The following is a 25,965-nucleotide window of genomic DNA, read 5'->3' on the forward strand; positions in this document are numbered from 1 at the left end:
AGTTCTTCAGACTTAAATTGCTCTATTACCAAAGAACAGCCTATCGGTACAGAAGAAAGGGCATATACTGGGAAGTAAACAGCCACATACAAAGCAAGGGAATTCCACGGTAATTTAACAGCCTGGATCTCAGCCTTCATTTCTAGAGCAAGCGGCTGTCTTGGTAGAAAGCATATTTCATCACTTAAGACTGGAAGCTACTTTGCAACGTGGAACACAAAAGTAGTGGCTTCATCACATTAAACTGGATGTTCTAACGCTATTCTTTTAAGGGGAAATTTTAAGCAGGAAAATTAAGTAGCACACATTTAAGCTTATATATTTAAAAGTACTTTATAATAGTAGTTATTTCTGATGGGTGAGACTTTCTCTTTATATTTTTACTTTTTTTCCTTTTTTTGAAATGGAGTCTTACTGTGTCCCCAGGCTGTAGTACAGTGGCGTGATCTTGGCTCACCGCAACCTCTGCCTCCCAGGTTCAAGTAATTCCCCTGCCTCAGCCTCCCGAGTAGCTGGGACTACAGGCACCCACCACCAGGCTCAGCTAATTTTTTTGTATTTTTAGTAGAGACAGGGTTTCCCCATGTTGGCCAGGATGGTCTTGATCTCCTGATCTCATGATCCAACCACCTCAGCCTCCCAAAGTGCTGGGGTTACAGGCGTGAGCCACCGTGCCTGGCCTTTTTTTCCATTTTTTAAAAAGACATGTAGCCGGGCATGGTGGCTCAGCCAGGTGCAGTGGCTTACGCCTGTAATCCCGGCACTTTGGGAGGCTGAGGCAGGCGGATCACCTGAGGTCAGGAGTTTGAGACCAGCCTGGTCAGCATGGTGAAACCCTGTCTCTACTAAAAATACAAAAAAAAAAATTAGCCAGGCGTGGTATTGGGCGCCTGTAATCCCAGCTACTTTGGGGGCTGAGGCAGGATAATCACTTGAACCCGGGAGGTGGAAGTTGTGGTGAGCCGAGACCGTGCCACTGCACTTCAGCCTGGGCAACACAGTGAGACTCTGTCTCAAAAAAAAAAGGCATGTATCACTGGATCACTTATGTTCAATAATAATAATAAAGCTATTTTATTTTGGAAAAAATTGATAATAAAGAAAAGTTGTCACTACTAGATAAATTTGAAATGATAGATCAACTAAAAAAAGTTTTAATGGCACATCTAAATTCCCTAATAAACAGTAGTTAGTATTAGTCAACTGTCTTCTGCCATCTAGCACCATTTACTAATTTGGCAAACTTTTAAATTTATTGTTATTATTTATTTATTTTTGAGACAGTCTCGCTCTGTTACCCAGGCTGGAGTACAGTGGTGTGATCTCGGCTCACTGCAACCTCCGCTTCCTGGGTTCAAGCGATTCTCCTGGCTCAGATTACAGGCCCATGCCACCAGGCCCGGCTAATTTTTTGTATTTTTAGTAGAGACGTGGTTTCACTGTGTTAGCCAGGATGGTCCTCATCTCCTGACCTTGTGATCCACCTGCTTTGGCCTCCAAAAGTGCTGGGATTACAGGCATAAGCCACCGCACCTGGCCTTTTTTTTTTTTTTTGAGACAGTCTCGCTGTGTCACTCAGGCTAGAGTGCAGTGGCGCAATCTCCCCTCACTGCAACCTCTGCCTTCCAGAGTCAAGTGATTCTCCTACCTCAGCCTCCCAAGTTGCTGGGACTACAGGCATACGTCCCCACGCCTGGCTAATTTTTATGTTTTCAGTAGGGATGGGGTTTCACCATATTGGCTAGGCTGGTCTCGAACTCCTGACCTCAAGTGATCCACCTGCCTTGGCCTCCCAAACTGCTGGGATTACAGGTGGGAGCCACAACGCCTGGCCTAATTTGTCAAACATTTAAGATACCTAGACCTGTGCTGGTCACTGGGATACAAGTATGAGTAAGATAGTTCCTGTCTTCAAAGGGCTTATGAGTCTAAATGAGGAGAGGAGGGTGATAAGAAATGAGATGCCTTCGGGCCGGGCGCGGTGGCTCAAGGCTGTAATCCCAGCACTTTGGGAAGCCGAGACGGGCGGATCACGAGGTCAGGAGATCGAGACCATCCTGGCTAACACAGTGAAACCCTGTCTCTACTTAAAAATACAAAAAACTAGCCGGGCGACGAGGCGGGCGCCTGTAGTCCCAGCTACTCGGGAGGCTGAGGCAGGAGAATGGCGTAAACCCGGGAGGCGGAGCTTGCAGTGAGCTGAGATCCGGCCACTGTACTCCAGCCTGGGTGGCAGAGCAAGACTCCGTCTCAAAAAAAAAAAAAAAAAAAAAAAAAAAGAAATGAGATGCCTTCATAGTGGTTTCGATTTGCACTTGCCTGATGGTTAGCGATACTGGGGAACTTTTAATGTATTTGTTAGACATTTGTATGGGGTGATAAAATATGTTAATTAGCTTGATTGTGGCATTCACTTCACAATGTATATGTACACCAAAACATCACATTATATATCTTGAATATAAACAATTTTTATTTGTCAATTATACCTCAATAAAGCTAAGAGAGAGAGAGCATTTCACTGCAATGTGCAAGGCATACTACCAGAGGTATGCGCAGGTGCCATGGGATTATGGAGGGTCAGGGAGTGTATCTAGGAGTGGGTAACACATGAGCTGAGTCCTAAAGGATGAATTTCAATCAAGGGAAAGAGGGGTAAAGACATTCAGGGTAGAAGAGACGCAAATATGAAGGCTTAGGTTCAGAAAAACAAACAAAAATATGGTATAATCATATTACTAATAGCTAGTATTTACTGAACACTTATTAAGTGTCAAATACTGTGTTGCTGCTTTATAAGCATTTTAAATTTAATCCTCACTATAACCCTACTGGCAAGAATTATTGCCCCCGTGTTTCATGGGAGGAAACTGAGGCCCGGAGAGGTTAAGTGCCTGGAGAGGTACTGGCCCGATCATGTAGAACTAGAATAGCATGCTAAGGAGTTTAAGCTTCATTTAGTACAAAGTGGAAAGGCAGTAAGGAATTTGAAACAGAATGATGTGAGTCAATGTACAGTTCAGAAAGGTGAAGGTACCAGTACTATGGAGATAGACTAGAGAGAGACAACCCTAGAGATAAGAAGGTGGGCTGGGACACTATTCCAGTACTCCAGCTAAGAAAGGAGAAGGGCCTTCAGTATAGAGAGGGGACAGATTTTATTTAATTAAAATAATTATAAATTTTATTTAATTTTTTAAAGTTTATTAAATTGTATTTAATTAAACAATTTTATTTAATTAAAAAAATTTTAGTAACCCATGAACTGAAGAGTTTGAGGGATTTTAAGGAGGTAGAGTCTACAGGACAAAACCAAAAAGTAAATGCCCACAGAGATCAAGTGAGAAACACACTGATACTGGACCAGCACAAGCCATACATAGCAAACTAGAAAAGATGGCCTGTGTCATAGGAAAAGCCAGTGACTGCCATGGCACTCCAGGTTTTCAGATCATCCAGTTTTTCAAGAGAAGGTAGATATTTTAACTTTTATTTGAAATCTCCTAATTTTTAAACATTTACAACCAATCCCAACATTTGAAAAACTACCTCAGGCCAGGCACAGTGGCTCACACCTGTAATCCCAGCACTTTGGGAGGCCAAGGCGGGTGGATCATGAGGTCAAGAGATCGAGACCATCCTACCCTGCCTCTACTAAAAATACAAAAATTAGCTGGGCGTGGTGGTGCATGCCTGTAGTCCCAGCTACTTGGGAGGCTGAGGCAGGAGAATCGCTTGAACCCAGGAGATGGAGGTTGTGGTGAGCCGCGATCGTGCCATTGCACTCCAGCCTAGGCAACAAGAGTGAAATTTCGAAGGGAGGGAGGGAGGGAGGAAGGAAGGAAGGAAGGAAGGAAGGGGGGAGGGGGGAAGGGGGGAGGGAGGGAGGAAGGAAGGAAGGAAAGAACTTTAGAACCTTGGATACACACATATAAGTCAAAAAGGTCTGAGAACTAACCATCACAAAGTAATGTGTAGTCATCAGTATGATGCCTCTCTTCCTTTCTTTAGAATCAGCTGACCCACAAAGATACTCACTTCCCCAAGATTCTCACTTCATAAAGCATAAAGACAAAATTTAAGAGCAAAGAAGAAGTTCAAAAAGGTAGACAGCAGGAATAACAGATTTTTCACATTCCAAGCCAATCTAGAAACCCTAATTTGGATTTGGACTTTTTTCCTATGAATAAAGTTGCAGACAAATAGAACTTGGGTAACATGACTTTCCAGATTTGCTCATTGCATTGGCTTAATTCTGAAGGAAGAAGTTAGTTAAGAATTACAGGTTGCTGAAAATGTAAGTGAAACTGGTAGAGGACAGCCTGGAATAAGCATCAAGGTGAAAGCACTGAAAAGAGTCATCATAGATTTCATCATCTCCATGCTAAGGCAAGGAAAGAGACTAAGTCATTGGCCTAGGACAAACAACTGAATTTAACAGTGCTTGCAGGATCTGGCACACATTTGCCCAACCACCTTATTTCCTGGAAGAATAGATTGGTTCCTCCAAGATATGAACAGTGTCCTTCAAAAAATTTTTTTTCTTTTAATTTAAGGAGAGGAGTCTCTTTACATCATAAAGGAGCTTAAATGCAGGTCATAAAACTCTTAAGGCATTGCTAAAAGTATCTTACAAAATGAATTAAGAAATCTGCTATGTTTTTCTGAAAGACCCCAGGAAAATCACATCTCCAACTGGTACTCCAAAGGGGTAAATACTATTTAAATTGTCCTCTACCACACTGTACTAAGGAACTGCAATCACAGAAGAACCATTTGCATCGTCTCTTCCATGACATCCGAAGAATATTAAAGACTCATTTTGAAGCAAAAACTGAAATTCATTTCAAGAGGCTGAAGGCAAAGGGCCCACCACTGCAGCCTGCACCTTTTATCAACATGAAATTGGCCGGGTGCGGTGGCTCAAGCCTGTAATCCCAGCACTTTGGGAGGCCGAGACGGGTGGATCACAAGGTCAGGAGATCGAGACCATCCTGGCTAACACGGTGAAACCCCGTCTCTACTAAAAAAAGTCTCTACTAAAAAATACCAAAATAAAAACTAGCCGGGCGAGGTGGCGGGCGCCTGTGGTCCCAGCTACTCGGGAGGCTGAGGCAGAAGAATGGCGTAAACCTGGGAGGCGGAGCTCACAGTGAGCTGAGATTCCGGCCACTGCACTCCAGAGGGAGACTCGGTCTCAAAAAACAAAAACAAAAACAAAAAAAAACCCATGAAATTTACCTCCCAGAAATAGTGTGTGATGATGCTGGAAGTTCCCCCAGGGCCTCCACATGTCTACACTCCCTATAACCTTCAGATGACACAACTACACGAGGGAATTTATCTGGATATTTGGAAATCCAGGCAGGCAACCTGACAACTGAACTTTCAGGTGGGGCTCACTCATAGGGACTGTTTGGGCATTATAAAACATCTCAGGATTTTTCTGAAAATCAGTAGGTTTCTTATCTAGTTCATATAACTTTGTAGTTATTTAGGAGCCAAGACATTAGTCTTAAAGAAAAACAAAACAAAACAAAAATCGTATCTCCCAACCCCAACATCATTACATAAACCAGGTAGCTAAAATTAGGGAATAGGAAACTGGGCCAAGCTCAATGACTAACCAGAGCCAGCAAAGTCTAATAGGCTAAAATGATAGCTTAATTTCCTTTAATTAAAATGTTCTAATTATAAATCACCTTAAAAGGTCATCTGGTTTCTCAAGAATTGAGAGGGTTTTTTTTCTTCATAAATTGTCCTAGAGAACCACCTTGGTGAATCAATAACTGCTACTTTTACCTACTATAACAGCAAGACCTTAAAAGGATTATTTTCTTCCCTTTTAACAATAAATACTTATAATAATAATCATAAAGTTCTTTAATTAAACAAAGGTAATACCAAGCTATAAAATTTGCCCATATGACATCAAGGAATGGGAAGTAATAAAGATCTGTTTCTAGATGTCACCTTCTGAAGAAAAGTAAACCAAAGATCACAACTTAAAAAGTAGGGGGGATGGGCATGGTGGCTCACACCTGTAATCCCAGCACTTCGGGAGGCCAAGGCAGGCGGGTCATTTGAGGTCAGGAGTTTGAGACCAGCTTGACCAACATGGCGAAACCCTGTCTCTGCTAAAAATAAAAAATTAGCCAGGCATGGTGGCAGGTGTGTGTAATCCCAGCTGCTCAGAAGGCTGAGGCAGGAGAATCGCTTGAACCTGGGAGGCGGAGGTTGCAGTGAGCCGAGATCGTGCCACTGCACTCCAGCCTGGGTGACAAAGCTAGACTCCATCTCAAAAAAAAAAAAAGAAAAAAAGGAAAAAAAAGTGTTAATTTTACATGCAGAGTAGGTGAAGTCAAGAATATGTGAATACTCACACTGAGCCTGTGAGAAGTGAGAAAACAGGTAACTGGGAAGATAAACTCATTTAAAATTGGATTTTCTTGGACCATGCTAGGCAGTGGCTGGAAACAGATTTTTGAGCAGGTCCTGCTACTGAAATTGCTCTCATTCCTTTACCAAACATTCAAAATAAAACTTTAAAAGGATCTATAAGTAGCTTAGGTCAATAAGGCAATTAGGAATAAAATGAAATAGAGTTCACCTGAGGGAAGAAATAAGTCTTATCAAGAACCTGAATTGAGCAAATGATAACTGTATAATAAATTTGGTTCTAAGCTTTCTGGAAGCCAAAATTAAAAGACTAAAGAGACATCATTTGTTTTCTGATGAAAGCTCACAAATTTATCTCAGGGACAATTTTCCTGGAAGTAACCACGAACAACCATTTATCTATCAGGAAGGTCCTTGTAGAAGGACTGTAACTAACAGACTATTCATTTTCAACCACGATCTTGCTAAAGATACAAGCACAGTTCAAATGAGTTCTTTTAGTGAATCTCCCTAACAATGAATGACCTGATCTAATGCAGAGGTGAGACCTGGTTCTCTGCCCTGCCCCTAAGCACTACATTTCTCCCCATCCTAGCCCACTCTGGCTGCTCACAGAATTCCAGCCTTACTCCAGAGTTGCAGGAAGGATGGGACTACTTTTGGCCACTTGCTAGCACGACTGCGTTTAAAAAAAAAAAAAAAAAAAAAAAAAAGTACCAGAAAAAGATGTCTTAAAAATAACACTATCCACCCAGACTTAATTCCCTTCTCCAACAAAAGCAACCAGGGCTCCTTGGATAAATGATCCTAAGACTGAGGAAGAAAATGTACAAAATGAGCCTGGAGCATCTTATAGTGCCAGAAAATAAGAAAGTGCTCAAAAACAAAAACCAGAGGTCGATGGGGGCAGATCATTTAAGGTCAGGAGTTCAAGACCAGCCTGGCCAACATGGAGGTACCCCATCTCTATTAAAAATACAAAACTTAGCCAGGTATGGTGGCACGCACCTGTAATTGCAGCTACTCGGGAGGCTGAGGCATGAGAATCACTTGAACCCGGAAGGCAGAGGTTGCAGTGGGAGGAGATTGTGCCACTGCACTCCAGCCTGGGTGACAGAGTGAGCCCCCGTCTCAAAACAAACAAACAAAAATCAAAATCCAAAAAATACAAGAATGAGGGTATGTCAAAGGGAAACAGGAGCCTAAAGAGCTCCCAATAGCTAAAGCTGAAACAATTAGGGCAACAAAATATAGTACTGATTTATAATCCAAAGTACACAGTAAACATCCATGAATCTACACTTACATATAAATGATTGATTAAATAAATAAATAAGGAAGAGAGACAAATCTTCCATGAAGATTCTCAAATAATTTATGTAGGCACCCGTAAGGAGTGTGAAGCATAACTCCCCACTCCTTAAGTGTAGGCTACATAAAGTGACTTCCTTCTAAAGAATACAGTATAGAAAGATGGAAAAAAGAGTAACTCTGTAGTGGACTGACCAAAACATCATTAAGGGGGAAAAAAGGAAAGAAAAGAATAATTGTATAGTGAAGAAACCTGACAAACACTAATTCATCCAAATGATCAACGGCAGTATCAACAGTGACAAATCATGTTGATACCATGTGATGAAAATGACACTTTACAAGTGAATCATGGTTTTGACAAGAAAAAAAAAAATGACACTTTATCTCTATGGTCTTCCTCCCCAAAATCCATAACCTCAGCTTATCGTGAGAAAAACATCTGACAAATGCCCAACAGAGGGCATCCTACAAAATACTTGGCCAGGGTCCTCAAAACTCACAAGGTCCGCCAGGCCCACTGGCTCACACCTTGTAATCCCAGCACTTTAGGAGGCCAAAGGGAGAGGATCACTTGAGTCCAGGAATTTGAGACCAGCCTGGGCAACACAGGAAGACCCTGCCTCTACAAATAATTAAAAAAAAAAAAAAAAAAAATTGGTTGGGTGTGGTGGTGCATACCTGTGGTCCCAGCTAATCAGAAGGCTGAGGCAGGAGGACTGCCTGATCCCAGGAGGTCAAGGCTGCAGTGACTTGTGATCATGTCATTGCACTTCAGCCTGGGTGACAGAGCAAGACCCAGTCTCAAAACAAACACACAAACAAAAAACTCACAGGCAAGGCACAGTGGTTCACGCCTGTAATCCCAGTACTTTGGGAGGCTGAGGCGGGCAGCTCACTTGAGGTCAGGAGTTCGAGACCATAGCTAACACGGTGAAACCCCGTCTCTACTAAATATACAAAAACTAGCCAAGCATGGTGGCACACGCCTGTAGTCCCAGCTACTCAGGCAGCTAGGGCAGCAGAATCACTTGAACCCAGGAGGCAGAGGTTGCAGTGAGCCGAGATCGCGCCACTGCACTCCAGCCTGGGCGACAGTGAGAATCCGTCTCAAAAAAAAAAAAAAAGAACGGAAACAGGAATATCTAGCCTTTTCTCTCTCTCAAGAGACCGTACAACATAGTACTTTTAAGATGGAAGGTTCTAGAGTCAGACTTTCTGGTCTATGCTCAAATCACAGGCGTGCCGTTTACCAGCTGTAAACACTTGGGCATGTTCCTTAACTCCTCTACCTCATTTGTAAAATAAGGACAACAGTTGTACATACATCACAAGGTTATTGTGAGGATTTTTTTTTTTAGTAAGGTCTCACTGTGTTGCCCAGGCTGGTCATGCACTCCTGGGCTTAAGAGATCCTCTGGTGTCAGCCTCCTGAGTAGTTGGGATTACAAGGACATACCACCACACCCAGCTACTGTGAGGATTAAATGTTATACAGGTAAACTGCCTGGAACAGTGCTTGTCACATAGCAGGCATTAAATAGGTGTTACATTATTGTTATAACTGTTTGTTATAACTGTTTGTTGGTGATAACTCAGAACTCCATAAATATTTAGGTCACTAACCATATTTTCTTCCCTTTTTCTTTTGAGACAGAGTTGCGCTCTGTCGTAAAGACTGGAGTGAAGTGGCACTATCTCGGCTCCCTGCAACCTCTGCCTCCTGGGTTCAAGCAATTCTTGTGCCTCAGCCTCCAGAGTAGCTGGGACTACAGATGTGTGCCACCATGCCCAGGCAATTTTTTTTTTTTTTTTAGACAGAGACTTGCACTGTTGCTCAGGCTGGAGTGCAGTGGCACGATCTCAGCTCACTGCAACCTCCGTCTCTTGGGTTCAAGCGATTCTCCTGCCTCAGCCTCCCCGAGTAGCTGGGACTACAGGTGCACGCCACCAGGCCCGGCTAATTTTTTATTTTTATTTTTTAGTAGAGACAGGGTTTCACCATGTTGGCCAGGCTGGTCTTGAACTCCTGACCTTGTGATCCGCCTGTCTCGGACTCCCAAAGTGCTAGGATTACAGACGTAAGCCACCACGTCTGGCCCATTAACCATATTTTCTGTTTTTGTTTTTTGTTTTTTTTCTGAGATGGAGTCTCGCTCTGTCGCCCAGGCTGGAGTGAAATGGACGATCTTGGCTCACTGCAAGCTCTGCCTCCTGGGTTCACACCATTCTCCTGCCTCAGCCTCCCGAGTAGCTGGACTACAGGCACCTGCCACCACGCCCGGCTAATTTTTTGTATTTTTAGTAGAGACGGGGTCTCACATTGTTAGCCAGGATGGTCTCCATCTCCTGACCTCGTGATCTGCCTGCCTCAGCCTCCCAAAGTGCTGGGATTACAGGCATGAGCCACCGTGCCCGGCCCATTAACCATATTTTCCAACCTAACAGTACTAATGGATGGCAAACTAGATAAATTATGCTATGTTCACTAAATCCAGGGATGATTAGGGCCCAAATGGCTATTGCATGGAAACAGAGAGAAAGGGGTAGTCAGGTACACTCTCAAGGAAGCAGCAGCAAGATTTAGAAAATGAAAGGATACAAAATGCCTAACAAAACAGATGTTTGATCCTTTTAGCTGATAAAAAGAGACAGTAAGGAATTCAAGATGATGCCAGCTTTTCCTGTATGTGGTTTTTAACTTAATAAGGAATAAACTACATGAAGAATCCAACATTAGATATGGGGGAAAAAGAGGATTGAGGCTGCATATATAATTATCTCTACTCTTCACTTCATAAAAATTCACAAGTGAATAGTGAGCCAAAGGGTCTCTTCCCCTAAGATATAAAAAAGCAGAAAGAACACCAACTCATTAAAGATGCTATGGTTTTAGATAGAACAATAGTACCAGAAACACTTTCTTTTTCTTTTTTTTTCAGACAGTCTCGCTCTGTTACCCAGGCTGGAGTGCAGTGGTGTGATCTTGGCTCACCACAACCTCCGCCTCCCAGGTTCAAGCGATTTTCCTGTCTCAGCCTCCCGAGTAGCTGGGAATACAGGCGTACGCCACCACGCATGGCTAATTTTTGTATTTTTAGTAGATACGGGGTTTCACCATGTTGGCCAGGCTGGTCTTGAACTCCTGATCTCGTGATCCTCCCACCTCAGCCTCCCAAAGTGTTGGGATTACAGGCGTGAGCCACCGTGTCCAGCTTCAGAAACACTTTCAAAAGGGACCACTGTATCTCAAAAACGAAAAACATAAACTCGGATGGCTTAGGTGCTATATTTAATGGGCATAAAATGAATTTAAGCTGATCTTTTAGATAAAAGCATGTACAAAGTCTATCAAGTATATTCCTGAAATAAAAGGATCACATCTAGATTTTACCCAGAACAAAGTCAAACTCAGCCCACAAGCAGCACTTGGCAACACTAAATTCTTTCAAATTTCTAGTACAGTTCACTGATAGTATAACATAGTACATAAGTATTGCTTAAGCTAAAATATGATCAAGGAGGCTGGGAGGCTTTTTCTAGAAGTGCTGAAAACCAGAAATAGCAAATTTCCAGGCACTGGCATGATAATGGATAGATGCTCTCTTCCTGCTTCTATCAGCATTTGCTACATTAACTTAACACATGCAATACGTCATGCTTGACTTGGGGGAGGAGTAGAGGGGAGGAGAAAAGGGGAGAAAGAGAGGGAGGAAAGGAAGGGAATGAGAACCAAAGACCAGTTGCTGCCCTAACAATACTACTGCGGGGGTGAAGCCAGATCAAATGTTTTTTTTCATACTGTTCCAAAGTTATTTACGGTAAAAACCTCCAGCGTGACCCTTTTATTATGGGCACAAACAAAGCCTTGTTCTTTCTTAACAACTAGTCCCTTGATTTCCCACATTTCATGTTGAACAATGAGGTTGGGAGCACAGGATAAAGCAGATGACATCAACCTCCCTCAAGTCGGAGACTTGTTTGGGAGCCCAAGTTTGGGTCTGTGGCCAGCTGGCTGATTTCACAGAGGGCTCTACTGTCCAGGCTGCCAGGCTGTATATGCGTATGGGGGCAATGGCTTAGGATCAAACTACCAGTCAGCAATTCACACAAGAAACAGCATAGAAGTCACTGCATCCCTACTAGGTTACCTTTACATATTTGTTCCACTTTCCTAGAAACCAGACTTAGTCTTCAGAAGTCAGCATAAAGATATGGTATAGGAATTCCAAACTGGAAGCAGCCCCCTTCTCTAGATCAGTTCAAAACAGAGAAGGCTATAGACAACTGTTTACTGAATAAGAGAGATTTAAATGAAGTAATGTATCCTTTAACTTTTATGGAGAAGGAAGCACAAGGTCAAGTTATAATTAAAAGCTAGGAACTTTGTATGTAGTACAAAAAGAAATTCGATTTATATTATTAAATGTTAATGTACCAATTAGCCTTCTGTACTGAACCATCTATTTATTGACCTGTTTCTAACCCAGTGGACAACAGTCACATTAAATTCACACTAAAAGGGCCATATTTTCCCTACAGAAAAAGTCAGGCGTAAGTAAGGGTTCATGGATCGTTATTGATATAAAGGATGTTTCATTTAGATGACAGAGCAACATGCATCCTATTCCTTTTTTTTTTTGAGACGGAGTCTCACTCTATCGCCCAGGCTGGAAGTGCAGTGGCATGATCTCAGCTCACTGCAACCTCCGCCTCCCGGGTACAAGCGATTCTCCTGCCTCAGCCTCCTGAGTAGCTGGGACTACAGGCGCACACCACCACGCCTGGCTAATTTTTGTATTTTTAGTAGAGACAGAGTTTTACCCTGTTGGCCAGGATGGTCTCATTCTCCTGACCTCGTGATCCACCCACCTCGGCTTCCCAAAGTGCTGGAATTACAGGCGTGAGCCACCGCACCCAGCCGAAGCATCCTACTGTTTCTCCTTGTCAGCACAGTACAGACCTCAGTACAAATACCAGTAATAAAAAAGCTGAAATACAGTAATTTCAAACAAAATAATCTGAAAACTATAGCATATATACCATCTTTTCCTTCCTTACTCCCTCCCCTGCCTCTTCTCCCCTCTGTCTCTCTTTCTCCTCCGCAACCCCCACCCCACCACCGCCCTTCTCTACTCCCTCCTCCCTCTCCTCTCTCTCATCACGCCTGGCCTGTAGTATCTTTTCATACAGCTTTTGGTGAGGGAAAAAAGAAGTTATAAGCCAATAGTTTCCCAACTGCTGAGTTACTTCTTCATAATTTTTAGGCTTGAGTTGTGGTAGGCCTATGACTCAAGGCCGAACTCTTTAGGGGATCTGTTTGGCTTTCTTATCTATAAACTAGTTGGGAAGGACTGAAATCATAACTGGGTATAAGATCCAAATTTTCAGCCAGGTGCAGGTTCACGCCTATAATCTCAGCGCTTTGGGAGGTAGAGGTGGGAGGATCACTTGAGGCCAGAAGTTTGAGGTTGCAGCGAGCTATGATCATGCCATTGCACTCCAGCCAGAGCAAAATAATAATAAAAATATTACTCAAATTTTTGAGTCCCTACAACAGGCTTTTATTATGGACCTGAAGTAATGGGGGAAACTTCTACATTCACTGTAAATGATGAGTTGATACTTCCTGCTTCAATTATGTGCAGCAAAGTCTTTATACCTGACACTAGTTAGCCTGATTTAGCCTCACTTTGTGAAATGAGTAGGAAAGTATGGAATAGACTCAGTTTGGAAATCTTAACACAAAATGCATCTCAACATAGGCCTGAAGTAGAAATCTTTGCAGGAGAGGACCACCCATCATTTCAATCCATTTCTCTCTCTCTGTTCAGAACGCCTCCCCTGACCACTCAAACACCCTTTAACCCATCAGTCACCCCCTGCTCCCTAGTGCCTGAACTTTCATTATAGTGCTCATCAGTATCTGAAATTCTATTTTTTTTAACTTGTTTTTTGTCTTTGTTCCCCAAGAGAGCTCAAGGACCTTGCCCCCTGTTTATCCCCATATTCTCAGCCAGGTCTGACATATACTAAATATTAAATAAATATTTGTTGAATGAATGAAAGAATCACAAACTATTCATAATTCCTCTCATTAAAAATACTCCATATCTAGTTATTTCAATGATATATAGCATGAGGGGCTCTGAGGAGCAATTCAATTTTCATTCAATACAGAAGAAAGAATCTATGGAGCGCCATAATGGGCCCTGCACAATAAAAACCTCACCCATCTCAATCAGTCCTAACAAGTTTATGAGCTCTACGATTCCTGTATTAGAGAAGCAGGACAAGAGAAGAAGGGCTAAGTAATCCCTGCAAGACCCACATACCCTTTAAGTGGTGGAGCTGCTGGGATCTGAACCAAATCTATCTTACTTCAGATCTAGTCTCTACTATACCACAAGGCTTCTCAAGAAGACTAAGATGTTTAACTCAGTTATGCAACAATGTGTATGTTAAACTAAAGACACAAAGATGAGTAAGACATTAAACAGTTCACAAGGTAAACACTACACTATGTGAAAAGTGCCATGTAAAACAGGATGTAATGGTATATATACTACAGTATCTTTTCACACAGCTTTTGGTGAGGGGAAAAAAAAGTTATAAGCCAATGGGGCACATAGGGGACACAGAAAGTCAAAGACTGATCCAGGTTAAGAGAACATTATATTCAAAGAACTGTAAGGTGTTCAGTATAGCTAGAGTCAGAGTGGGAGGAAGGAAATAAAGAGAATGGAAGAGGGAAAGATGAGAGATGAGGCAAGGACAGTGCTTGTTCATCTGTTCACTAATTCCTTAGGATGAAGTCCTACTATGTGCCAGGCCTTATATTAGACAAGCATTGCAATGATGAATGAAACCTAGTCTCTGTTTAAGCAGCTTATAGTTTATCCCAGGACATGGGCAAATACACAACTATAACACAGAGTGGTATATGATAACATAGGTGCATTCACTGGATACTAAGATTTTCCTAGATAGAAAGAAGGTGAATCAGACAGACTAACCAAGGCACTAAATTCACAGAGACGCTTATAAGAAAGACTGCCTCAAGCCAGGCACAGTGGCTCACGCCTGTAATCAGAGCACTTTGGGAGACAGGCGGATCACCTGAGGTCAGGAGTTTGACACCAGTCTGGCCAACATTGTCAAACCCCGTCTCTACTAAAAATACTAAAATTAGCCAGGAGTAGTGGTATGCACCTGTAATGCCACCTACTTGGGAGGCTGAGGCAGGAGAATTGCTTGAACCTGGGAGGCAGAGGTTGCAATGAGCCAAGATCATACCATTGCACTCTGGCCTGGGCAAAAAGAGTGCAACTCCATCTCAAAATTTTAAAAGACTGCCTCATTCAGCACAACCACCAAATGCTAAGCTCAGCTGGCCAGATTCTGCACCAGTCTCCAGTTCTTATCCTACCTCAAATTAAACCACAGCTGCCTAAACCAAGGGTGGAAAAGTGACCAAAGACAAAACAATCCATTGGCTGACCTGAGACCTAGAATGTGGCCTAGCATATGAAAAGGAACTCTGGCACTCAGGAGTTGCACTTCAGGAGCTAAAATGATGCATAGAGAGAATCCCTGAAGCAGTCATCAAAATATAAGAAAAAATGGCAGCCAGACGCAGTGGCTCACGCCTGTAATCCCAGCACTTTGGGAGGCTGAGGTGGGAGGATCACGAATTCAGGAGATCGAGACCATCCTGGCTAACATGGTGAAACCCTGTCTCTACTAAAAATACAAAAAATTAGCCAGGCGTGGTGGCGGGTGCCTATAGTCCCAGCTACTCGGGAGGCTCAGGCAGGAGAATGACGTGAACCTGGGAGGCAGAGCTTGCAGTGATCGCGCCACTGCACTCCAGCCTGGGTGACAGAGCGAGACTCTGTCTCAAAAAAAAAAAAAAAAAGAAAAAGAAAAAGTGGAACTAAGTGAACGGACACTATGAAAAAGACTGAAAGCTGCTATGGGCTGAATCTGCTCACAAATGTGTTCTGTGGCTTGCATGGTATATTACATTTTCAAAAATGACACCTAGTTTGTGGTCTCCAAATACCAATCCCCACAAAAAGGAACCAGAATTCCTCAGAGAAACAGTTGTTCTGAGGTCAGGGGATAGACATATACAAAATAAGCCTAAAATACTTTGTCATGCCAGAAAACAAGGATGCTCTCAAAACCTAACAGGATTACGTCGAAAAAATACAGGAGCCAACATGAAGGAACCAAAGGGACAAATTGGGCATAAAGAATGGAAACAACTGCCTAAAACACAATGAATGACTCTAAAAGTTGAAACAAACAATTAAAAAGAGTTCAGTAAAATACTTTAAAAAAAACCAAAAACTCTTGGACAACACTGAAAATGACAAGGGCAACAATCTCTTACCCTAACAATTATCAATTAGAATAAATTCTGCATTTATCTTACCAACATGAATGATAAATTTTAGGGTAATCAGATGATATTAATTCCTTAAGAATAATTTCAGCTAATAAATATGGAAGGAGTAACAGAATTAGAAAATCATCATTTCACAACCTTAATGAAATAATAAATGCACACAGTAGTCACCAGCAGATTCCCAAGTGAAAGGTTAGTGGGAAACTTTACAATGAAGGCTTCAGGCTATTACCAGAGAGAAAAATGCCTCCCCCACATAAAGATGTCCACATCCTAATCCCTAGAACCCATGAATGTGTTATCTTACATGGCAAAAGGGATTGTGCAGATGTGATTAAATCAGATTAAGGGTCTTGAGGTGGAGAAGATTATCACAAGGGTCCTTATAAGAGAACAAGGGAGGCAGGTGAATAAGAGAATGAGATGAGATGATTATAGCCGGGGAGGGAGGGAGGAAGAGAGGCAGAAGGGGTGGTGAGGAACAAAGCAGAGGATGGAAAAGGGAAAGAGAGGGAGAAAGTTAAAAGATATTATGCTACTGACTTTATTTTTTATTTATTTATTTATTTTTGAGACAGAGTATGGCTCTGTCACCCAGGCTGGAGTGCTGCGGCACGATCTCGGCTCACTACAATCCCTGCCTCCCAGGTTCAAGCGATTCTCCTGCCTCAGTCTCCTGAGTAGCTGGGATTACAGGTGTGCACCACCATGATCAGCCAATTTTTGTATGTTTGGTGAAGACAAGGTTTCACCACGTTGGCCAGGCTGGTCTCAAACTCCTACCCTTCAGTGACTCGCCTGGCCTTGGCCTCCCAAAGTGTTGGGATTATAGGCGAGAGCCACTGTGCCCAGCCTGGTTTTAAAGATGGAGCAAGGAGATATGAACCAAAGAATACAAGCGGCCTCTAGAAGCTAGAAAGGGCAAGAAAACTGATCCCCACCCCACTGTGAAAGTCTTCAGAAGAAACACGGCTCTACCAAAACCTTGATTTTAGGACTTCTGACCTTCAGAATGATTAAGACAAATCCCTGATGTTTTAGGCCATAAATCTGTGGTAATTTGTTACAGCACCAGGACACTAAGACACACCTTAAATCCACTTATCAATCGTAGCAGCTGCAATCAGGGGCACAAAAAGTACTGTGTGTTCCTGCAGTGACATTCTTGACAAAAAGATAAACCTGAATCTGGTTACATCTTTTTTTTTTTTTTTTAAACACTAAGTTCTGGGGTGCAGAACGTGCAGGTTTGTTACATAGGTATACATGTGCCATGGTGGTTTGCTGTACCTCTGGTTACATCTTTACAGCTGATTCCTTTTACAAAAAGTACGGGGAAGGACTGGTTAAAAGACACCTCCAGGAAGCAAACAGACAACTCCAAAATGCTGTACGTTCTTTTAAGAGCAATTGACTCCAACAATTCAATTGCAAGCATAAGAAAGGAGATGAGAGGAAGAGGAGATTGCTCTAGATTAGACACTTGGAAGAGACAAATTAACTTTCAAAAGACATTTTTGAGACAAGTGGGATCATACTATATGGACTGGGTATTAAGGATATTAAGGAATCATTGTTCTTGGTTTTTTTTTTTTGAGACACAGTCTCACTCTGTAGTACAGTGGCACAATCTTAGCTCACTGCAACCTCCGCCTCCCAGGTTCAAGCGATTCTCCTGCCTCAGCCTCGAGCAGCTGGGATTACAGATGTGTGCCATCACGCCCAGCTAATTTTTTATTTTTAGTAGAGATGGGGGTTTCACTGTGTTGGTCAGGCTGGTCTCGAACTCCTGACCTCGTGATTCGACCGCCTCGGCCCCCCAAAGTGCTGGGATCACAGGCATGAGCCACCACGCCTGGCCATCATTGTTCATTTTGTGAGGTGTGATTAGCCACATAACACTGTGGTTTATATTTTTAAAGAGATGCATGCTGAAGTAGGCAGGACGGAAATACATGACATCTGGGATTTACTGTAATATAATTTAGCATGAAATGATATGATGGAAGCAGTTAAGATGACATGTGTGGAAAGATCCTGATAATTGCTGAATCTAAGTAAAGGGTAGAAAGGTGAACTCACTATACTATTCTCTATAACACTGAAAACAAATCAATGCCGAAACCAAGCTGAATTGGCTGGTGAATTTTTTTTTATTTTTAGGGGGCCAAACCATTTTACTGAGGGAAATGGAGTGGCAAAGCAGTGGTGAGAACAAAGATCCATGGCCCTCAGGTGAGCCAGGAGCACCCAGGCTCTACAGCGCTGAAACCTGGTTGGTGAAATTTAAAAGTCAGGAGCTTTCACATCAAAATCTGGTGTTCCTATTTCATATGAAAAAATCAGATGTGGGCTGGGTGCAATGGCTCATGCCTGTAATCCTAGCACTTTGGAAGGCTGCGGTGGGTGGATTACTTGAACCCAGGAGTTCGAGACCAGCCTGGGTAACATGGTGAAACTCCATTTCTGCAAAAAAATTATGAAAACTAGCTGGGCACGGTGGCATGTGCCTGTAATCCCAGTTACTCAGGAGGCTGAGGTAGGGGGATCACCTGGGCCCTGGGGAGGTCGAGGCTGCAGTGAGCCTGTGATGGTGCCACTGCACTCCAGTCTGGGAGGCAGAATGAGAGGGGAGGTGAAGGGAGGGGAGGTGAAGGGAGGGGAGGGGAGGGGAGGGGAGGGGAGGAGAGGGGAGGAGAAGGCAGGAGAAGAAAGAAGAAAAGAGAACAGAAGAGAAGCGAAGTGAAGCGAATCACATGTGGGCCGAAGAACCACATGTGGCAAAAGGGCCCACATGTTTGCACGGCAAGTCTCATCAAGAACTGAGTATTGATCACCCCTAATTAATAACAGTTTCCACTACGTCCAATTATTCTCCCATTTATCATCACTGTTGTTTTTTTTAAATGCCTGGTCCAATTTATTCAATTATATTACTTATTTGGCATTTGGGTTTAGGACCCTTGTAGTTCCATTAAGCTGGTTAGTAGCAAAAGAACAGAGCAGACACAGGAGAGCAACTGAGTGATGGTAAAATGCTAGGGTGTATGCACAAAGTCCTCCTGGGTTTTGTTTTGAGATGGAGTCTTGTTCTGTTGCCCAGGCTGGAGTGCAGTGGCACAGTCTCAGCTCATTGCAGCCACTGCCTCCCAGGTTCCAGTGATTATCCTGCCTCAGCCTCCCAGGTAGCTGGGATTACAGGCACATGCCACCATGCCCAGCTAATTTTTGTATTTTTAGTAGAGACTGGGTTTTACCATGTTGACCAGGCTGGTCTTGAACTCCTGACCTCAGGTGATCCACCTGCCTCGGCCTCCCAAAGTGTTAGGGTTACAGGCATGAGGCACCAAGCCCGGCCTAAAGTCCTGCTGTTGAGGTCCCTTCAGCAGCCCTAGATTCAATATAATTCCCATAAGGCCATGCTACACTACATTTCCTGTTATTTATAGAGTACTTACTAGAAGCAAGGTAATATGCCTCGCATTCTTGAAAAGATGAACCTGAAAATAGTTCCCACCCTGAGGATACTAACAGTCTAATAAGTAGGTCAAGGCATAAACAAAAGCAGTTCAGAAAAATAGGTGAGTTCAGGGTGGCTCCATGTAGAATGCAAAGTGGGAAGTGACCACACCTATAGCTCAGAAACAGATCATGAAGAGCACAACAAAGCATGCTGAGAAATTTAAACTATCAATAAGCAATACTGAGCCACTGAAGGGCTTTAAAATATAAGAACAAATCAGACAGCAACAGTGGAGATGAGAGCAAGGTCTCTTTCATTGCTGAAATTCCCTGAGTCCGTGAACATCCTCTGAAGAGTTGGAAGCATGATCTCCCACCCCGGAAACACTAGATCTAAGCTTCTAAAATCATGCCATCACTATTTTCCTGGGTAGAGAGAAGTTTGGTACCCAAAGAGAATAATAAAAGGATGGGTCACAGATTAATTGCCCTGAAAATAGTTTATTTCTCCCAAATAAAGTAGAAATAAATTACACGTATTACCACACTACTGGGTTCCACTACTTTAACATAAGTTATGGTCTTATTATATCTGAAACTCTATTAAAAAGTAAAAACGAGGCCGCCGGGTGCGGTGGCTCAAGCCTGTAATCCCAGCACTTTTGGAGGTCGAGGCGGGCAGATCACGATCGTGGTCAAGAGATCGAGACCATCCTGGCCAACATGGTGAAACATCATCTCTACTCAAAACACAAAAATTAGCTGGGTGTGGTGGCGGGTGCCTGTAGTCCCAGCTACTCGGAAAGCTGAGGCAGGAGAATCGCTTGAACCCGGGAGGTAGAGGCTGCAGTGAGCTGAGATCCTGCCACTGCACTCCAGCCTGGACGATGAAGCGAGACTCCGTCTCAAAAAAAAAAAAAGTAAAAATGTTTCTTACTATTTAGTATAAGAAAAGCAAGCCTCATTGTGTTACAAAGAAATAAAAAGACACTTTGCTTATTGTGAATGAACAAAATTACCTAAAATACAACCAAATACTGACAGATATCAAATTATATTAATGTCTCAAAGACCAGGCCAGGCTACTCTTAGCTACGGAATGGGACCAAACTAGTATTATGGTAGTAGTTGTCACCATCCAAGAGCATAGTTGGTATTTACACAAAAGTAGCCAAGTCCAGATTCTGGCATACCAAAGAAAATGGACTAGAGACTGAGACCATTTTGTAACCAATAATAGACTTTAATCAATTACAGAAATTACAAATTTAAAACAAGGAAGGAATAAGGTTGCAGCGCTTTTCCCTCAACATACTTAACTACCAAACTAAGTAAGAATCTATTCCAACGCAAGGACAGAAAACCTAACACCGCATGTTCTCACTCATAGGTGGGAACTGAACAATGAGAACACTTGGACACAGGACAGGGAACATCACACACCCGGACCTGTCGTGGGGTGGGGGGATGGGGGAGGCATAACATTAGGAGAAATACCTAATGTAAATGACGAGTTAATGGGTGCAGCACACCAACATGGCACATGTATACATATGTAACAAACCTGCAAGTTGTGCACATGTACCCTAGAACTTAAAGTATAATAATTTTTTAAAAAAAGAATCTATTCTATCTGTGACACTAGTTTATTCTACCTTTGAGTCTCAGTTTCCTCATTTGTAAAATGGGGCTAACAGTACCTATCTACTTCATAGGATAGTGCATGAACCAAATGGTAATATATGCAAAGTAGCACAGTAACCGACACAGCAGATGCTCAATAACATTCTATTAATCACAGTTAGCTTTGTCTCCATTACTTTCCTGCAGGTATCGCGGTATCTTATGATGCCAATTCCCATAAATATTCAACATCCCAACACTTAATCTGGAGAACCAAGTTACGGTTCAAGGTATCTGAGACCAAAACTGGTATAGGACGTTGACAATAAGCGCTCCAGCTCAGGTGTCACCACATCCGCCAAAGCCTCGCAGCCCTTCTTGGGGTTCCCAGGCGTTGGTGCCCAGCCCCGCCCCGGGAAAGGCAACCAGCGCGGTGAGGGGGCGGGCTCCACCATACGTCCTTTGCGCTCCCGAGAGGCGAGAACAACTCACGGGCCTTCGCCCGCCCGACTCCCCAGAACCCAGGCCTCCCCTCGCCTAAGCCTGTCGTCTTCCCTCCCGGCCCCACGTCGCCCAGTGCCGCACCTTGAGGTGGCTGCGCAGGCCGCCAGCGCCCCCAGACTGGTCGGAGATCTCGTATGCGCCAGTCACTAGCAGGTCCTTGTGGATCTCCTCACGGAGGCACTTGCGAGAGTTAATGGGCAGATGGAAGGAGATGGCGAGGACCAAGCTGGGGCAGAGCAGGAACAAAAGCAGCAACGCCAACGGACAAGGGCCACGCCGGGCTGGTGGGCCAGACAAACCAGACATGGTGCTGGAGACTCGTTCACTACCCAAGGCCTCTACCGCGCCGGAACCGGGAGGACCCACGTGACTCGCCTCTGACCTACTGATACCGTCCGCGCCATTTTGGAGTCTGGCAAATAGAGAAAGAATCTATAGCGAATCTTTTGAAAAGGGAAGAAAGGATAGGTACCATGTCAAAACCGCAAATTTAAGTGGTTAAAGAAGATTTAATAGAATATGTTGCAAAAGTTTTATTTTCGTTGAACTTAGTGACTACTGAGTCGGCCATGGCAAGTATGGGCAGTCCTGGAAGTAATTCTCCTTTAACTTCCGAAAGATGCACCCACGAATTTAAAAGCGAGTGACACCATAGCAACCAAGCCCCAATAGGAAACAGCCACAAGGCCCTTTGCTGGGCCCGCCCACCGGCCGCCTGGGCGCGCGGGCTGGGAATAAGGCCGAGTCTCCGAGGCTGAGGCGGGTTGCAGGCACTCTCGGCGCCTTTGACACCTGGATGACACCTGGGGCGTTGAGACACTAGAGAGGAAAATTTCGAGGAAAGATTTCAACTTGGCTATTAGCGAGTGTGGACCAGTACCTTAGAGAAGAAGTTGTAGAGGTTACCCGATGAATGTGTGCCGGGCAGACATCCAGTTCATGTCCCAGAGCAGGGTATTTGGGCTGGAGTAACTGGCCAACTGAATGTACATGGTGTTATTATTATTATTATTATTATTATTATTTTAAGCAAACATTGAGTGTGTTCTAAGCTATATTCAAAACAAATTTGAATTTGGTATTTAAATTGAATAAAACAACATGTTTTAGTCCAGTCTCAGATGAACATAGTTAAGGGTTTAGCAGATAAGCGTTGTCAGGGAAAGTGAATATGTGTGTGTTTTAAGTTCACAAACACTTTAGGGATCAAATTAACTATTAATATTTGCAAATAGACAAGCAAATTGACCCGGTAATAATTCATGCATTCTTTCAATGGAGTACCTACTGTGTGCCAGACACTATACTATGCATGTATGTCAACACGTTTATTGATTTAACAAACTATTACTGAGATGCTATCAAATATTCAGAGCTGAATAATATATGAAAATAAACGGCCGGGCACAGTGGCTCATACTTGTAATCCCAGCACTTTGGGAGGCCTTGTGACTTTGGATCACAAAGTCAGGAGTTCAAGACCAGCCTGGCCAAGATGGTGAAACCCCATCTCTACTAAAAATGCCAAAAAATTAGCCGGGCGTGGTGGCGGGCGCCTGTAGTCCCAGCCACTTGGGAGGCTGAGGCAGAGAATTGCTTGAACCCGGGAGGCGGAGGTTACAGTGAGCCAAGATGGCGCCACTGCACTCCAGCCTGGGCGATGGAGCCAGACTTGTCTCAAAAAAGAAGGAAAGAAAGAAAATGGAATTGCTTCTTGGCCTTTTGGCTAAGATCAAGCGTAGAAAATAAACGTGGAAGACACAGTAGCCAGTAGCCCATGTTGGGAATCATTACCTACTCTGATTAACGTTTATTGAGCATCTTCAGAAATATCCAGAAGATGGACTGTCTGCCCTTAGTAATGTACACGATTGGTGGTTTTTTTTTTTTAAAGTTAGTCCATTTAGTTATTTTCCTAGAAACGAAATCCCACAAACAAAACAAGAACAAACAGAGGAGCTGTAAAGCATTTACAGTTTTGACAAATGCCATGCAATAATTATTTTATGAGGTGTCCACTTAGGAACATTTCATTTGATTGTTGTATCACTGATCTAAGATAAGATTGCTAGTCCACACAGTGCATCCTGATAATTTGCATTGGCCTTTTCCCTGCCAATGCAGGGAATCAGTTTAAGCAATTATCTAATTCATTGTCTACTTGCATTCCTGAGGCTCTGCTGACCAATAGCAAGAGATCTGCAACCCATGAAAAAGCTGTGTATGTGTTTTCTTTAAATTTCCATCTTACGTTTACATAATAGATAATGCAGTTTAAAATATTTTCACATATCATAATGATCTCCTTTGACATTTTCAAAAACCCTGTGAAATAGTCTGGACAATTTGTTCATTTTACAGATGAGGAAACTGAGGTTCTGAGAGGCCAAAGAATTATACTGTTAAAGAAAAAATACTTCATGACGTTTGTTAAAGAACTGTAAAGCAGGCCAGACGCGGTGGCTCACGCCTGTAGTCCTAGCACTTTGGGAGGCCAAGGCGGGCAGATCACTTGAGGTCAGGAGTTCAAAACCAGCCAACATGATGAAATCTTGTCTCTAACTAAAAATACAAAAAATTACCCTGATGTGGTGGTGGATGCCTGTAATCCCAGCTACTTGGGAGGCTGAGACAGGAGAATTGTTTGAGCCCAAGAGGCAGAGGTTGCAGTGAGCCAAGATCACACCATTGCCCTCCAGCCTGGATGACAGAGCAAGACTCCTTCTCAAAAAAAAAAAAAAAAAAAATGTAGAGCAAACCTTTATTCAAGGGGGACTGCCAAGATAGGTAATACAGGCACCTACGACAATAGGATTTTGTAGCAGGAGGGAGAGATCGGGCTCAATTCCAAATGCAAGGAAAAGTAGGGATTTACAGCCAAGAATCAGGGTCAGTGGATGGAAAATTACTAAAAGGAAATATTGGGAGTAAGGGGAGATTCTGGCTAAACTAACTTAGCAGGATTCTTCCTAAAATTAGACAATGCAGAGTCATGGAAGTCCAAAAGTCAGAGCCTAGTTGAGAAGGCAGATCAGAACAGCCTGAGTAGAGTTTGGTCAAGGAGGGAATCTTTGTCAGTACCCCAAACCCAATGAGCTTAAAAGTGACAAAAGCTGTCTGTGGGCCTGAGCTGTCCTCAGGAAGATGCTATTATTCCTTATTTTATAGATGAAGAAACTCAGATGCAGAGCAGTTACTTTTCTGTGTCACAGCTCTCAAGTCCTTTCTTTTCTTTTTTGAGATGGAGTCTGGCTCTGTTGCCCAGGCTAGAGTGTGGGGGTGTGATCTTGGCTCACCACAACCTATGCCTCCTGGGTTCAAGTGATTCTCCTGCCTCAGCCTCCTGAATAGCTGGGATTACAGGTGTGCACCACCATGCCCAGCTAATTTTTGTATTTTTAGAAGAGACAGGGTTTCACCATGTTGGTTAGGCTGGTCTTGAACTCCTGACCTTGCGATCTGCCCGTCTCAGCCCCCAAAGTGCTGGGATTACATGTGTGAGCCACTGTGCCCAGCTTCCAGGCCTTTCTTGTCCTGTAGTCTCACTTATCCCCATCCCTTAACACCTCCTGTCTTTCTTCCCTCCTTTATAGTTTTCCCCTTAGCACTCATTACTATCAAAGAAAGCATACATTTTACTTATTAATTGTGTTTATTAGTCTGTCTCCCTAACTAGAAGGTCTGTTTTGTGAGGGCCGGGATTTTTCTCTATTTTTTTCACTGTTTTATCTTCTGAACCTAAAACAGTGCCTAGCACTTAGGTACAATAAATAATGGTGCAATGAATTTAAGACTGATACCTTAGAAAGCCCAACAGCAAATTTCTCCCATTATTCTTTAACTGTTTTCACATAAATTTGTTTAATCCGTAATGTATCTGAAGTGTAGGTACAGTTTCAGTGTCACCAACAACATGTGTATCTTTTCTTAAAAAAAAACTGGAAAATATATGCTTGTTTCTATGTAAGGACACAGAAACAAACAAACAAAAACACAATTCTCCACTGTATGCTGTGGAACGGAACCGAGACTTAAACCTGCACCTGTGTTAAAGAAGTTACCGGCCCGGCGTGGTGGCTCGTGCCTGTAATCCCAGCACTTTGGGAGGCTAAGGCAGGCGGATCCCGAGGTCAGGAAATTGAGACCATCCTGGCCAACATGGTGAAACCCCGTCTCTACTGAAATACAAAAAATTAGCCCGGCGTGGTGACACATGCCTGTAGTTTTAGCTACTCGGAGGCTAAGGCAGGGGA

General features: G+C 43.2%; 1 protein-coding gene across 1 annotated transcript in view; it reads right to left on the reverse strand.

Moving 5' to 3' along the window:
- Positions 1–22,085, reverse strand: part of TMED10 (transmembrane p24 trafficking protein 10) — a 44,160-nt gene extending 22,075 nt beyond the window's left edge. The window contains exon 1 of the mRNA XM_010382669.2: positions 21,794–22,085. Within this exon, the coding sequence (XP_010380971.1) occupies positions 21,794–22,018 (225 nt within the window). The 5' untranslated portion in view covers positions 22,019–22,085. The remainder of the gene's footprint in view (positions 1–21,793) is intronic.
- Positions 22,086–25,965: the final 3,880 nt, after the last annotated feature.

The sequence above is a fragment of the Rhinopithecus roxellana genome, chromosome 5 (genome assembly GCF_007565055.1).
Source record: "Rhinopithecus roxellana isolate Shanxi Qingling chromosome 5, ASM756505v1, whole genome shotgun sequence".
NCBI lineage: Eukaryota > Metazoa > Chordata > Mammalia > Primates > Cercopithecidae > Rhinopithecus > Rhinopithecus roxellana.